The sequence below is a fragment of the Echiichthys vipera genome (genome assembly GCF_963691815.1).
Source record: "Echiichthys vipera genome assembly, chromosome: 18".
NCBI classification, from domain to species: Eukaryota; Metazoa; Chordata; class Actinopteri; order Perciformes; family Trachinidae; genus Echiichthys; species Echiichthys vipera.
Window position 1 is genome coordinate 11,336,304 of NC_139843.1, and position 14,968 is coordinate 11,351,271.

General features: G+C 40.7%; 3 protein-coding genes across 3 annotated transcripts in view; all 3 read right to left on the reverse strand.

Annotated features, from left to right (window-relative positions):
- Window positions 1–14,968, reverse strand: part of LOC310961026 (synaptic vesicle membrane protein VAT-1 homolog) — a 243,107-nt gene that overhangs the window by 191,842 nt on the left and 36,297 nt on the right. The window lies entirely within an intron of this gene.
- Window positions 2,145–9,515, reverse strand: dbf4b (DBF4B-CDC7 kinase regulatory subunit; the record flags this gene model as incomplete). Its single annotated transcript, XM_083932222.1, has 13 exons — window positions 9,489–9,515; window positions 7,606–7,783; window positions 6,758–6,949; window positions 6,463–6,513; window positions 6,261–6,330; window positions 5,951–6,015; window positions 5,745–5,784; window positions 5,602–5,647; window positions 4,217–4,345; window positions 3,965–4,103; window positions 3,724–3,857; window positions 3,131–3,612; window positions 2,145–2,455 (listed from the first exon to the last, which is right to left on the reverse strand). Exons 2-13 carry the CDS (start codon window positions 7,753–7,755, stop codon window positions 2,145–2,147), a joined length of 1,809 nt encoding a protein of 602 aa, XP_083788348.1. The 5' UTR covers window positions 7,756–7,783; window positions 9,489–9,515.
- On the reverse strand, window positions 11,740–13,119 carry LOC310960511 (gap junction gamma-1 protein-like; the record flags this gene model as incomplete). The annotated part of the gene is made up of 1 exon (XM_083932224.1): window positions 11,740–13,119. One exon carries the CDS (start codon window positions 13,117–13,119, stop codon window positions 11,740–11,742), a length of 1,380 nt encoding a protein of 459 aa, XP_083788350.1.

Sequence of the window (14,968 nt, forward strand, 5' to 3'; positions counted from 1 at the left end):
GTAGCGGGAACACACACTCTGGCCTAACGATACTGGGCTTGATTGGAGCAATGAGGATGCGCGAGGAGCCTTGGAACCTGGACACAAGGAGCACGTGGGGTTTGATGGGCCCTCCCACGCTCTTTGATGGGTCCAAAACTCAGGTCCGGGCACCCAAGTGTGCCCCCCCGATAATACATAGAATAAATAATAAACTATGAAACTTAAAATATTGTCTCTACAAGAAAACATGGATCCCATTTCTGACAAAGAGCCTATTTTCTACTGCAGAGCAACACGTTTCAAATGCATTTGACATGAGGATGTAATGTGTTTGTTTTCCTTTTTAAATACTCCTATATAAACAAACCCTTCAAATGCATTATTAAGTTTGCCCTCATGGTATTGGTGACTGAAGATCAGTGTTCTGGATCCCAAAAAGGTGTAAAAAAAAAAAAAAGGAAAGAAAGGCTGACCTACCCACAGGTGAGTAGGACAGTCAGCATCTTCCTGGGTGATCAGGTCCTACACATTTTTCTTCCAATCTTAGAACAGCCTTGGTTGTTAAACTTGGAAGATTTTTAAGTATTCTTATTTTGAAGCTCATTTAAATAAAATGCTGTTGAAAGTTGGTAAAACTAATACAATAATAAACTATTTTAAATATTTAATACCTTTCTTTAGTCATTAGTGCACTTTTATACTGAACATTAATGATTGACCCAAAACAATAAGTGAACTTTCAGTCCCAACCAGATGAGTACGCGTACATGTGTGACAAGTGTTCAAACTCCATCTGTGGAGGAAGGTGGTGTAATAAGAGCTGGTGAATGAAGTCTGATTATTCATTTAAATATACAGGATCAAACTGACTGTCGATTACAATCCATCCATTTGGCATTTTGAGTCTTTATCTCACCTGAACCCTTCACTCCATGTTGGATATTTTCACCTATACCCATACAAATGATCCCTTAATTCCAACAAATCTGGATAGTTAAGGGTTACATAAGAAGGGTTGGGGTTGAGATATCAAATATTGTTTGTGTCAGCTGGAATCTGGGCTGATGAGCCAAACGGGACACATCGACCCACTGCCGCCCTTGCCCCTTCCTTCCCTCCCCGTTCGGCTCTCCTTTAGCCTACTAACAGTCAGCATTTATTAAGAATTACAGTCCGCAACTGCTAATAGTTCTTCACTTTGCTTTACGGGAGAAACATCTTTTTTCTGAACTCAGCAGCAGGAAATGTTCATGGATAAAATCATTTATTTAAAAACAAAAGAATTGACTTCACATTTTCCGAGAAGAACCGCTTGTCTTCCACATACTGACATGAGTGGTTTTTCTTTGCTTGTTGCTCTCTGCATCTGTTTTAAGTGTCCATGTAAGATATTCAGAAGAAGGTGCAATTTCTTAGACAACAGTGTTTTTAGTTTTGTCTATTTATATTAGACTTGTCTAGTTTTGACAAGTCTTTAATGGTAGGTGACCTTACACTTCAGGAAGATAATAAACCTCCCTGTAGCTGCAGCGCACCACTGTGCAGCAGTCATCTCCCCTTGACAAAGCCAGTCCTCTGGCTGACCTTCAAAGGGCAGTAAAAAGCCATTTGACATTAGACAGATTTCTGTCTCGCAGGTTGTGCGAGTCCTCCACTCTACAAACGCCTCATCAACACCGGCACAAGTGGGATCTGGTCCAGACGCAGCACTTACAGTAATTGAGTAATGTCCCTTTCAGAAAAGCCTCATTAAATTCTCAATACCTCCATGTGTTCCCGGACATAGCTGCTGAAAGGCTGCAGTCAGCACAACATACAGAATATTGCTTAGGGTTGTGCACGAAGAGGATTAGGGGATGAGAGGAAAAATGATAATGGACGCTCATCAAATTCATAGGAAGAAGCAGCAGCTGCTAAAGAACGTGTACTTCAACCAAAAAATTTAAATCTCCATCTGTAAAAACAGCTAAATATTAAATTTTAGTTTGCACTAAGTTTCAAATATTTATTCAGTGAACATTTCATTGACTTCATGTATGATCTTAAGTGCTGCCCATTGTTTCCTGCAGTGATATGACACTGCAAAGTCAAAGACTTTCTACTCCAGGTGCCTTGCAGGTAGTGGTTCTTCCAGTTCTTTGAAATGACCAAGAAAATAACCATCAGTGCTGAACCTCAACAATCTGTACCACAGTCCTGGAAAATGCTGAAGGGTCCATTTCTTCCCCACACAGTGAAGTTGCTGGATTTGCCGGCTGAAGGACAGTGTGTAGACGTGACTCATAGCTGGTGTCGTGCATCCAGGTGCACGGCACGTGGAGGAGTTCCTGGTTGAGCTCGCAGCTAAGCTCAGTGGGTGACTGAAGAGCAGCAGAGGTCGGTCCAAGCCGTGACAGCAGGCCACAGTCCCAGTCAGAGTCTGATGATTGAGAGAGCGTGGCCAAGTCTGGGATGAGGGCCGACTCGATGCACACTGAGGTGGAGTGGGACAGTGAACGTTGGGAGTCTTGACTGAAAAACCCACTGCGAGATTTATCATTGGGGAACTCAAGTGGAGGATCACAAATCTTTGCTTTTGAAGAGAGAGGCCATGATGGATGATCAGCCACAAAAGAGCCACCATGACCTGAAACGTCCATTTGATTTGGTGCCTGAGAGAAATTCTCACCAGTAGGAACACGAAACATGGTAAAAGTCTGTTTTGAACCAAGCGTTTCCACAGTGCATGTTGAAGAGACCTCTGGGTTAGGACAGGACTGTATTATCTGACAAGAGACCGTATCAAATAAACGAGTCTCAGATTTCGCCATAATGTCACTTTCTGGTTTGTCAGATGTATGCCCTTGTTGAGTCCAGCTACCACTGTAGCTAAATTCAGCTGTAGTCCTCCTCCTTTTGCTCCGGCTGTGTTCAGGACTGGCTGATCTACAACGCTTTTTGGGGTTTGGTGCCGTCGCTGACTGTCGAGGGAGGGAACGAGATCTACGACACAAATGGTTTGGAGCACACTCCAAACCATCTGTGGTGTAACAGGAGATTCCACTAAAACCTAAAAGACTTTCTTGATTTGGTCCCTTTACTCCTCCTGCATTTGTCACAGATTGAATAAGTGGGGCTGAGATAAGATCTGGGACAGAAAGACACACACTTTCTGCAGTGTCCATTTCAGAAGTGTGTCTGTCCAGAGCCTCCTCTGCAGTGTATGGTTGAGGACTGAGGACAGGCGGCTCTGAGTACAGGCAGTCTGGCTCCATATTGTAGGAGGGATAACGGATTTGTGGGCTGAGGACCGGAGGCAGGGAGTAAGGGTCAGGGGATGGGCATGGGCATTGCTGGTTGGCTGAGTTGTGGGAATGTGGTTCAATATCCAAGACAGGCATGGTTGGACTAAAGGTGTGAGGATGGCTGTTGGGGAGCTGGCAGTCTGTCTTATAAGTGGAAGGCTGAATATTTGGGATGGGTAACTGAACTTCTAGTGATGGGTTGGTTGGGCCAGAGGAAAGAGGACCCTTAATAGGGCTGGAGATGTGAATAGTGGATGAGCCTTGTCTCTGCAGGGCCCGAACAGCATGCTCCGTCTCAGCATCAGTGAGAGGCTCCAGTTCACAGATGGGCAAAGGAGTTGGTGGTCTAGGAGGAGGACATAGAAAATACGAAAAATCCATTTAAACACAGAAAACTCATTGTGTTCCAGTGAATAGGAATAGAGGAGTTATTTTTCAGGTGTTAATCAAAACTCACCGGTTCAGTGTTTCTTGTGATTGTTGAGCTGGATGGGGGTTGAATCCTGGAAGCATTACAGCCACAAGTTGGTCCATCACGTTGTAGTTTGAGGAATCCAGTACAAATGTGCGATGCTGATCAGACTGCAAGTGCTGCAAGAGCCAACAAAGACCACAGGTCACAGATGTAAATATAAGCCAAACAATGAAGGAAAGAAAATCTGTTATATTGCAACAAGTAAATTCTTAAAGATTTTCACCTCCTCCAGATTGGTGAATGGTTGATGACAGCATTCACAGTAAGACAAATCTTTTTTCCGTGGCCGCAGAGGTGAAGGGTTACAGCTGAGTGGGGTCTGAGATTTGTCCTGAATGCTGCTTTCAACTTTTTCCTTCTCCCTAATTACAAAGAATGAAGCACAATTATGAGAAATCCATAATAACAGACTTTTGAAACCAAACTGTTTATTAGTAGAACAACGGTCTATCCAAATAAGGCTAGTCAAACCAACCTCGTTTTATTTTGTCCTGGCTCTGTCGGCTTTTCAAATCGGGGAGGAGGACACTCAAAGGGACTGAATCGTCCCGAATACCACAGGGTGGGGAAGGTCATAGATTGCATATGCAGAGGCTTGTATTTCCTGGTTACATGAAAATAAATACACATTTTAATGAACAAAATGAAAATCAAATAAAAACATTTTAGCATCAGAAAAGTTCTATATGAAAGACAACAACGCTGGAAAATTTGAATACAGATTGACGAATATTGGGATTATTATCATCATTTTCAAATTTAAAATATTTCAATCCTATTTGCAAAACTGAACGTGAGATTTCACATCTGAGATGAACCCCGGCTATTCAAAGTGTTTCAGATGTCATGGGAGCACTTCAATTAACTTAGATGAGAGGGCAAAAGAAAAGACCTGTTAGCACATAGAGATCCCCAGCAGGAAGAGGCAGTGGAGCTTGCAAAGCCTCATCGAATAGAAACTGTATCCGCTTGAGCTCCGGGCTCCTGGGGAGCGGCGACACTGGGGGAGCTTGTCACATTACACGATGGGACTCCTCAACAGGTTCAATTAAGAAAATCATCTGGGCTGAAATGCAAACCTTTACAGCTAGTGCCCATGGGGGTAGGAAACACAGGACAGGCCACTGCCACTCATTGTCGTTTCACTGCCATTATTCACTCCAAAAAAAAAGGATCTAATCTGATACTAAACAACCATGACACGAACCTGAGCAGGCAAAAAAACAAACAAAAAAACAAAAACCAAACTAAATTTCCCTTTGCCTTGTCTTTCTTAATTATCTGAATTTAAAAAGCAGGATTAAATCAGCTATAACTGATATTTTACGACAACAATGTATTAAAAAACAATGAGAACTGGGCCCATCGTAGTGATCAGAATCAGAGATACTTTAATAATACCAGGGGAAAATCATTTTTAGAACTTCACAGAAGTTAGGGTGAAGAAACAGCACGAACAAAAAGAGAATAAAAGTTAAGAAAGTTTAAAAAAGCGAACTCAAAGGCTGAAGCAGTAATAAGCAGCATGACACTTTTCAAGGATGAACCTGAAAAGAAATATCACCCGAACCTACAGATTCCCTCAGCTTTACAGAATGTTATAGTGCGTTTGTTTTTAACAAAGAAGCCCCACAAACCCAACATACACATCCTGCCCGTTACCAAACAGACGACAGACAAAGTTAGCAACTAGCTGGCGAACACAGTGCAGCAATTAGCTGAAAAAGAGCCGGATATCTCCCTCAGGAGTTAAGGAGATTTCTGCAGAGCAGGACAGACAGTTCCTATTTCCTATTTAAATCTCTGTGCTCTGTTAGAGAGAAAATAACCAATCTGCACTGAATGAGGGATGCAACCCACCTGCTTAAGTCTTCAATTTTAAGATAGGGAGACCTCAAAGCTGCAGCTGTAGACAAGGACAAGTGAAGACAGATAATTAAATAAACACTTACACCTACAGTGATACAGTATTGTTAGGGAATAAACACATTACATGAACTAACCTTTGACAACATGGGAACCTTGTTGTTTGGTGCAAGCCCTCTAAAAGAAATAAAATAAAGTTTAAATAAGACTCAATAATAAAGAGCAAAGGCTGATGTACATTATAATACAGCAATATTAATAGTGCTTGTATTTTTTCTTTTGTGTTAAAACTGCTACGTTTGAATATCTGTTGAAGTGAAAACACTCAGCACAAACACCTTACCTCCGACCTCTTGTTTTTAGCACTGAAGCTCTCTCGGGTCAACTGTTTCATATATAAAAGGACATCTGATACTACATTAAGGAAGAATACAAGACTTCAACACAAAGTTAAGTAAATAAGAATGTGACATTTCTATGCTGTTAACAGCTGTTAATCTCTTTAACTGGTATCAGTAAGAAATAGCAGCACAGAACAAAATACTCACGTGGTGCCATCTGCTGCGCGTAGAGGTTCACTGCACTACAGATATGAACACATGCCAGCCAGATATTTAACTAGCATCAAACCATATTATCAGTCAAAAGGATACCCTCCACGTACAAAATCTTCACTCCCCATGACCGGGCATTGGCCAAAATATTGCACCTCTGCAGTCGTTCCTACAAGACAGATCCATCAGAATCAAGTGAGGATAACAAACCACGCCAGTCTTCAGATCTCACCAGTATCCACAAAAAATAAAGCCCTCAGTTCTACAAGATAGACCATACGTCGACTGCACAGACACTTACATTGTTGTGAATGGCTTTTTCCAGCAGGGCCTTCCCACGGCTGCCACAGGCCTGTAGAGAAAGGTACAGCACAGATACACATTTAATTCTAGCGTAAACTTCCTAGTAGCATCCACTGGAATATTATCTAAATTAGTTGGTAATGAAAGTAAGACCAATAAAGAGTCAGATTGTATAAAATGTATTTGTTTTTTTAATAATTTTATGTAGAATTTTCATCCTTTCTCATATAAATATGACAGTTTACACTATTCCCGTCATAATAATGAAAAAAAGCATGGTTGATGCACAGTACCAGTGGTCTAGGAGTTCCTGGTCGCCGTTTGTCGCTGCTGAGGATGCTCTCTCGCTGCATTATAGGACGTTGGGCTTCTTCACTTGCCTCCTTTGCCCCTGCTTTGGTGTCTGTACACTTCTGCTCTTTTAGGCCCTCTTGGCTTCCAGTCACAACAAAGTCCACATCCTTGTGCAGGAAACTCTCGACCCTCTTCAGAATGAGAAAGAAAAGAGACATCTGCCAGTCAGACCTTTAGCTTTCCATCTACAAAATCTAACTTGAACCTCAGCTGGTATTCAACTGACCAGGGTGACAGTATTAGTTAAAATTCCCACCTGGCTACTCTTTTTAAAGCATTGGGTAGGGTAAAATACGGTAAACAAGATCAGTTCAGTCAGCAGCTTATCTCCAGTCATTGCTTTATAAAAAAAATGTGGATACAATTTCAAGCATTTTCAAGTACTTTATCCAAAGTACAAGCACTTTTCAAACCTGGAAAAGACAACATTAAAATTCAAGCATTTTCAGGATTTCAAGCACCTGTACGTGACCTGTACGATTGAAAAATTGTCACAATGTATGTTTCATAAACTTTTATTGTAATGTGGTGCACCGTTAGTTTTGAATAAGTAGTGCCCAAAATCACTAGACCCAACTACAGACAAACCAAACATTTTTCTTGCCAACGATCAGACAAAAATGTTTGATTTCTCTATGATTTTGTAGCCAGAAAAGATACAAATTGGTGTACTGAATTATTGCATGATAAGTTTATATCTAAATGTAACTGCCTAGCTCAAATAATAACCACATGTCCACATCAGTGGATCCACAGGCACACTGCCTTCATCCTCACACATACTTACCCCTCCTAGAAGAGGTACAGCCTCCAAAAGCAGAGCAGTTGAGCGTTTCTTCACACTGTCCAGGTAGAAGGTTTTCCCCTCCAGCTTCTTCTGCCCAGGACACAGTGAGCCCAGAAGGCCTTGCTCCTCTGCATACTGCTGGTGCTGCATGATCCTGGAGCAGTAAAGACGCTCACACCTTTACAGGAAAACACCAGGATCCCATTTTTTCATAAGAGAGAACAAAGCACAGGTGTTAATTTGAGCTTTTAAGTCTGCATACGCAAAGGTCCATATATAAACAGTTGTTAACAATTCATAAAATATGTTCTAAATTATTTACATAACCCAATACAAGTTCACCAAGGTTCAAGTGAGACAACAATGATGTTCTCCCCTTTTTGCAGGAAGGAAGACCGACAATCTTACTCAGCAAAACAATACCAATATTATGTTCATTATTAACGGTCACCATCATGTGCAATATTAATTTCAATACCATGGGCTACATTATATTCATTATCATGTGCAATATATTTTAATTACATTAGGTTATGCAATTTGCACTATACTCCTTAAACACTATTTTTATATTTCACCTTTTTGATGCTCTTTTCAATTCAATTCAATTCAATTCAGGGCACACAGAGTAAATAACGACAGTAAAACTAAAAAAAAAACATTTGAACCTATCAACAAGAATAAAGTGTAAAAGAAGAATAAGTGTCAGGATGTTAGTGTGTTAGTACAGGTTAGAATCCATTCACAGAGTTAGATACGGAGAACATCGTCGGCGTTAGATGTAGAAAGGGAGTTTTTGTTATTGCTTTCTTATATTGCGATTGTTTTTGTAATTGTTACTGCCATTTTGGAGCAATCTGGAACAATAATTTTCTTAGGGATTAATAAATAATAACTAATAACGTACCTTATTTATATCAGTCCATAATCATGAACGAAATGATGGGGACAGTTTCTATTAGTTAAACACTTTCTGTTTAACCTATAAATATAAAGTATGGTGTAATGTTTTGAGTTCTTTTATTGGTGTTAAACTAAAGTCTAACTTCTCATCTTTGGAACCAAATATCGTTTTAACGGGCTGCTTTATCTTTATGTTTACAAGAGTGGTCAAATGGACGCTAACACCGGTGAATTAGCCGTGTACCAATCGGACACCCCGATCTCCTCGGTAAACACTGGGAGCTGCTGGTCGTCCGTATTAACATCAATGCTGTCAAAACATCCAGGACCATACTTCAGTCCTTCACAATAAAATGACATGCTTTAACAGCTCCAAAATACGCCGTAAATAATTATTTTGATTTACATGTTTAATGTAAACCACCACCTGGGCCACTTAGACTGAGTATCGTCCAAACGTTCTTCCTGCTTTCTCTCATCAGGGTCACTTTATTTTACTAATCTGACATGTAAACGCTCATGTACAAGTATGAAACTTCACTTGTGGATTCTTGGAAGTGTGTAAATTAATTCTACTTGCACTTCCGTGGTGATCAGAAAGTAAAAGCAACACGAAAAGACCGGAAACTGCGGCAAAGCAGATCCGTCCGGAAAGGGCCAATACCATGGTGATACATTCCCCATAGTTTGATGAAAAGGTGAAAAGATTTTTTTACTTTCCATCAACAAATTCTTCAGAAAACAACACGTAGAGCAGTTTAAGCGTGATAAACGTAGACACCTCCCTGTCTAACATTAGTGAGCAACCTTAACAAAGCTGAGCAGCAGTTAGCATAGTTAGCTGAATGTAGCTTCCCTCACGCCTGGGCCACAAACGCGTTCAACGGTAACTAGTTATTAACGAGGTTTAATACTTTATAATAAAAAATAAAACATTCACAACAACGTAGGGGGGAAATAAATACAGACAACCCACTTACGTGTTGTCACTCTGCTGGAGAATTGAGATAAAGAGATAAACCCTGTTGATGAACCAAACGGTGCTCGAGCAACAACCGCCGCTTTTTTAAAAACACTGGCGGAGACGTGAACGTAAAGGTGACGTCACTTCCTGAAACACGCTGCGTTAATTGTCTGTTTTTGTACTCTCTTTGATTTATTTATCAATTATGTCACCAATGTGCTGTTTGTTGTATAGCTTGTATTTTGTAAATTTAAAATGTTCATTTAAAAAAAGTTTTTAAAAAAAAGGGAATTTCTTAGATTAAAGATATAATTTTTACCCATAAAGAATATCAAGTAGTAATAAATGCTATACCTAACACATAACACAAGAGTTGGATCTGGTGCAACATACAGTATGATCCGTTTTCAGAGTGAAATTTGTGTATTTAAATTACTACTATGCATCAATTCATGTTCACTTCACCTGTCAGTTCCAGTATGAGCTATTCTGACGTATCCCTTAGTAACAGAGATGAATAAAATCTTAGAGAATACAAAAAGAATACAATATAGGTTGCACTTATGAAGAGGTTGATGATGATGATGATGCTACTTATTATAAATAAACCAAAAACAGTAACTATCATAAGGACTTGTAAAATGAAAACTTGACCTGTACAAAATGGCCATGTTTTAGTAAACACGGAATCCGACATGGATCATTTTGGATAATCAATAGATAGTTCATTTGTGAGCAAAGCCAGGCTTTTCCCTCCCAGCCCAGCAGGTGGCAATGTGTCGTAAATAGAGTAATCTCAATTAAGAAACATTGGCCATTTGCATCTTACTTGCCTTCATAGAGTAAACTGTAACCCATATGTTTATTGTTTACATTAAATATATTCATTATTAGTTGAAAATTCAGCATTCCACCCATTGGATGATTCAAACTAATATTGCTGTGTTGTATACTGTCATGGCACTAAAAAAAAAGACCACGTGACAAATGCTAATTCTTTATTCAAAACATGCACTTTTTGGTCATAAAAATATTATTTTCACAAAAACACTGGCACAGTGCAAAAGACTCGCCTTAATGACATTTCAATTTGAAAATCTGGAAATAAAAGTGTGTATTAATGACAAGGAATTCTTAAAGTCAGGCCTGAAAAAAAACAACACGCCAGATGCACTGGTTAGGTTTTGTCATGTAAATGACATAAGAAAAGAGACTAATGGTTCCCTTCTTAGCAAAAAAACTGAAAACAAACTAAACTTAAATATGTCAATAATGAACAGTTTAACAACAGGGTAAGGTAATTAGACTTTACCAAACACTTCCATTTCAAAATATGTCAAAACGTTAATGAAGTTCTTTTCTCCGCCCATGAAATACACAGAAACACTGAACATTGACCAAGTGAATACATACTCTCTCATTTATGGCTGGGGAAAACAACCAATCCACACCAAAATTTGGTTTTGTGAAAATAACACGGCAGTCTTGCATACTAACAACCAACATCATCATCCAACGCTCAACCCCTGGATGGTAATGAAACTACCCAAAGTAGTATCCAGTAAAACTAAGCTTCTTATTGTGGCTTAGAGTGATGTGGACATTTTTGTGATTCACTTGTGTGAAGTGATGCAGAGACAATAGGAAGCAGCACTTTGGCTGTTTAAGTAAGGCACCTTGGGTTACAGCATGGAAGCCTCTGCATATTCAAAGGGAATCAAATCCAGCACCAACATCTTCAGGCAAAAGCTAATTAGCAAAATATACAGTTATTCTGATACTTTTACTCCACTGTGATCAAATGTTTTATCCAGGGAAACAAACATTTATCCAGCAACATACTTAAAGGGTCACATCTTTTCCCATTCCCTTTACATTATCTTTAAGGTATTAGTAGCAGAATCTATTTTGTTATCTTAAAGTAACTTAAACCCGGATACTAACTCTGTATACATACTGACTCTGTAAAGTAACAACTGATGCTCATCATAATAAGGGCATGAGCATTATTAGGGCTGTTTAACTTTATATAGTTGTGGCAAATCATTTATTAGTTTGATCTTCACAGGACAGAGCTAATCAGTTGACTGGTAAAAGATAGATCCTGTTACTAATAATCACTTATATCATGTCACTATTTTAATGGTATTATACTAGCCACTTAAAAATAATGTAAATGGGGAGGACACAAATTAAATACTGTGTCGGTTTGAGAAGGTTTTGCACTTTGATTAAAAATAACAACAACATGAGTCACCATCTGTATTTCAGACCCACTCAGAACCCTTTATGACTCCATATTTGCTGCCACTGCTGGTGCTGCTGTCTCTGTCCGCGTCTACCTTGCTTGAGACGTGTTTGGAGCCCTGCCGGTGTTTGCGTTCACGGTGAGGCTTGCTGTGGTTATGACCGTGGCTCTGTGGCTGGCTGTAGGCAGGATTGTCAGCCTCAAGCTTGTTCTGAGGCTGACGGGTGTCCTTAATAACACCCCTGGGGGCGTCTCCCATCCCTGCTCTAAACGGGTGTTCATCATTATTGCCGTACTGCTGCCGCTCCTCTTGGGCAATGTTAACATGGTTCTGCCGGCACGCCATCTTGGTGTTATTGAGATCAGTGATGGGTAGTGGCTGGTCGTGGTGCCCTGTAGTTACCACAAGAGGCTTGATGGCGACATTGTACCCAGGTGGAGCTGATGGTGCATTCCAAGAAAAAGGGTAGCTGTTGTAATCCTCTCCGCTCAATCCCGCCTCATTAAGAGCTCCATGTGCAAGTGTCAGCCCGTACAGCTCATCGTTAGGGAGCTGTACCCGACGGGTGCGTACAATCTCGCAGATGGTACCAATGCCCAGGTGAAGCATCTCCCATATATTGAGTGACAGACAGAGCAGGGAGACTGTGTACATGATGAGGAGGAAGATAGTTTTCTCAGTGGGCCTTGATACAAAGCAGTCCACCCTGTGTGGGCAGGGCAGGTCTGAGCACACGTAAGTGGCAGGCACAGCAAATCCATACAGGGCATACTGTCCACACAAGAAAGCCACCTCCAGCAGGGAACGTGTCAAGAGCTGAAGGACGTAAATACGCATCAGTCCATCCTCTTTGATACGCTGCCGTCCATCGTGGCGCACCTTGGCCTTTGCTTGTGCTTCACTACTGTTTCCTTTTGCTGCTGCTCCACCACCATCACTCTCCACCTCTGCCATTTCATAGATCATCGGGTCTTCCTCTTGGTCATCCTCAGCCTCTTCAATGCCCCTATGCTGCTTTCTGCCTGCAAGATAGGGCTTCTTGGGTCTCCTCCGCGGAAATCCGCTCACTCCCCCGCTGTCCGCCTGCTCCTCTGTCCGAGCAATTTTGTTGACAGCGTAGCCCAGGTACATGAGCGAAGGCGTGGCCACCAGGATGATTTGGAAAACCCAGAAGCGGACGTGTGAGAGTGGTGCAAAGGCGTCGTAGCACACATTCTCACAGCCTGGCTGACCCGAGTTGCAGACAAACTTGCTCTGCTCATCATAGTAGATGGACTCCCCTCCTACGGCTGTCAGCACGATGCGGAAAACAATGAGGACAGTGAGCCAGATCTTGCCCACAAATGTAGAGTGGTTGTGGATTTCTTCCAGCAGGCGAGTCAGGAAACTCCAACTCATGGTAGTGGCAGGGAAACTACGGCGAATGGCAACATACACCTCCTGTTAGTCCCCTGTGGAGAGAAAGATGCAGACACCATTCAAACTAATAATTAATTTAGACTTTCTTATAGTAAAATGTTTTTCCATTTAAAGACAAGCAAATTATCTACTCAGAACTTAGCAGAAGAAATCACTTGATGGGCACCCATTCCAACACAACAGTGTGGAGAGAAAAACAACATTAAACATATTCTACAAATAAAGACAACTGACACTCTTCTGCTGTATTCAAAGTATTTTAGCTCCAAGCCCTTTGTCTTTCCTACACCACACAATGTTATCAAATGGTGTATTTTTCCACCATAACAACCTGTTTATCCTTGATTCTCTTCACCACGGAACCCCAAAGCTTATGTCTAAACACACACTTGGCATTAGTACACGAAGGGAAGAGTAATGACAACGATGGGATGTCTAACCCTAATTGCTATTTTTAACTGAACATCCCTGATAGGCATTTTACACGAGGTTGTTAGTACGCCTGACCATCCAGATGTTCCATAAACACAAAAAAACTCATCTGATTTAGGTAATAAAAGCTTTTCTTGTGCTGCAAAACAACAACTGAAATACTAACAACCAAGAAGAGTAATCAGCAAAATTACTTAGGGTAAATTAAATGTGTTATTTCAAAATCTTTCTCAAAACTCTTGCTGTTTGTTGAGTTATTGTTTTAGTTATATCATTCTGTAAGACTTTTACTGCAAGTTTATATCAGCTGTGGTATGTGAATGAACTTAAAATGTAACCCCCATTTATCCTTAATGAATGTGACACAAATTCACAGAACACTTATTATCCATAACGGCACTAGCACATTCATATTTGTTATCAGAAAATATTGGTATTTTCATTGTAACATATGACATGAACACCTTCTTTACAGTAGCCTCCTGTGAAAGGGGGTACAACAAGGGATTTGTGGACAAAAAGCTGCTTTAGTTTTTAATCTCATAGACTTGGTTTGTTAGACAGCATGTTCATAATTAATGGATGAAACAACAAAACAACAGTATGGACTACCATATACAGTACTTGTTACTACTACTACAGTAAATATGGCTCAGCTAAATGCTAACACATTTCTGTGTGTAGTTAAATAAACAAGACTGTGGTAAAGAGATGCTCTAAGGCAGTGGCACACTAGATAACTGGCTAACACAAACACACACACACACACGCACACACACACACAGACAACAAATGAAATCACTCTGTATGATTGAAAGGGGTGCAGGAGGTATACTTTCCTCTCTCAGTCAAATTTTGATGATAAAATCCTTTTTGTCCTCTTCTGAACTACATAACCTCATACTAACCCTAACCCTGAAAAATCTCTGTTTAACCTGCAGACATCCATCTGCCCAAAACGTACGCAGCAGAGTCACTCATGTAAGAGGTTCAGACTTCTGTGGGGCAGTCTATGTCTGCAAGTGTGACGTGTGTGTGTGTGTGACGTGTGACGTGTGTGTGTGTGTGTGTGTGTGTCTCTGTGTGTGTGTGTGTGTGTGTGTGTGTGTGTGTGTGTGTGTGTGTGTGTGTGTGTGTGGGTGTGTGTGTGTGAGTGAGAGAGTTCAGAACCTTTCTTAGGATAGTATATACCTTATATTCCAACTATCGAGGCTCCTGCACAGTTGCTTGTAATAACATGCACTTGACATCCATCTACCAACAGGGGACTGAGACTCAGCCGTGAGGTTACGGGGCTTTCACTGTGTGGAGTCAATTAATCAACGGGTAGAATATGAATCGGTAACAACTTTGATAATAGACTGTGAAAAAACATATTCAGCTACCCACTGTACAA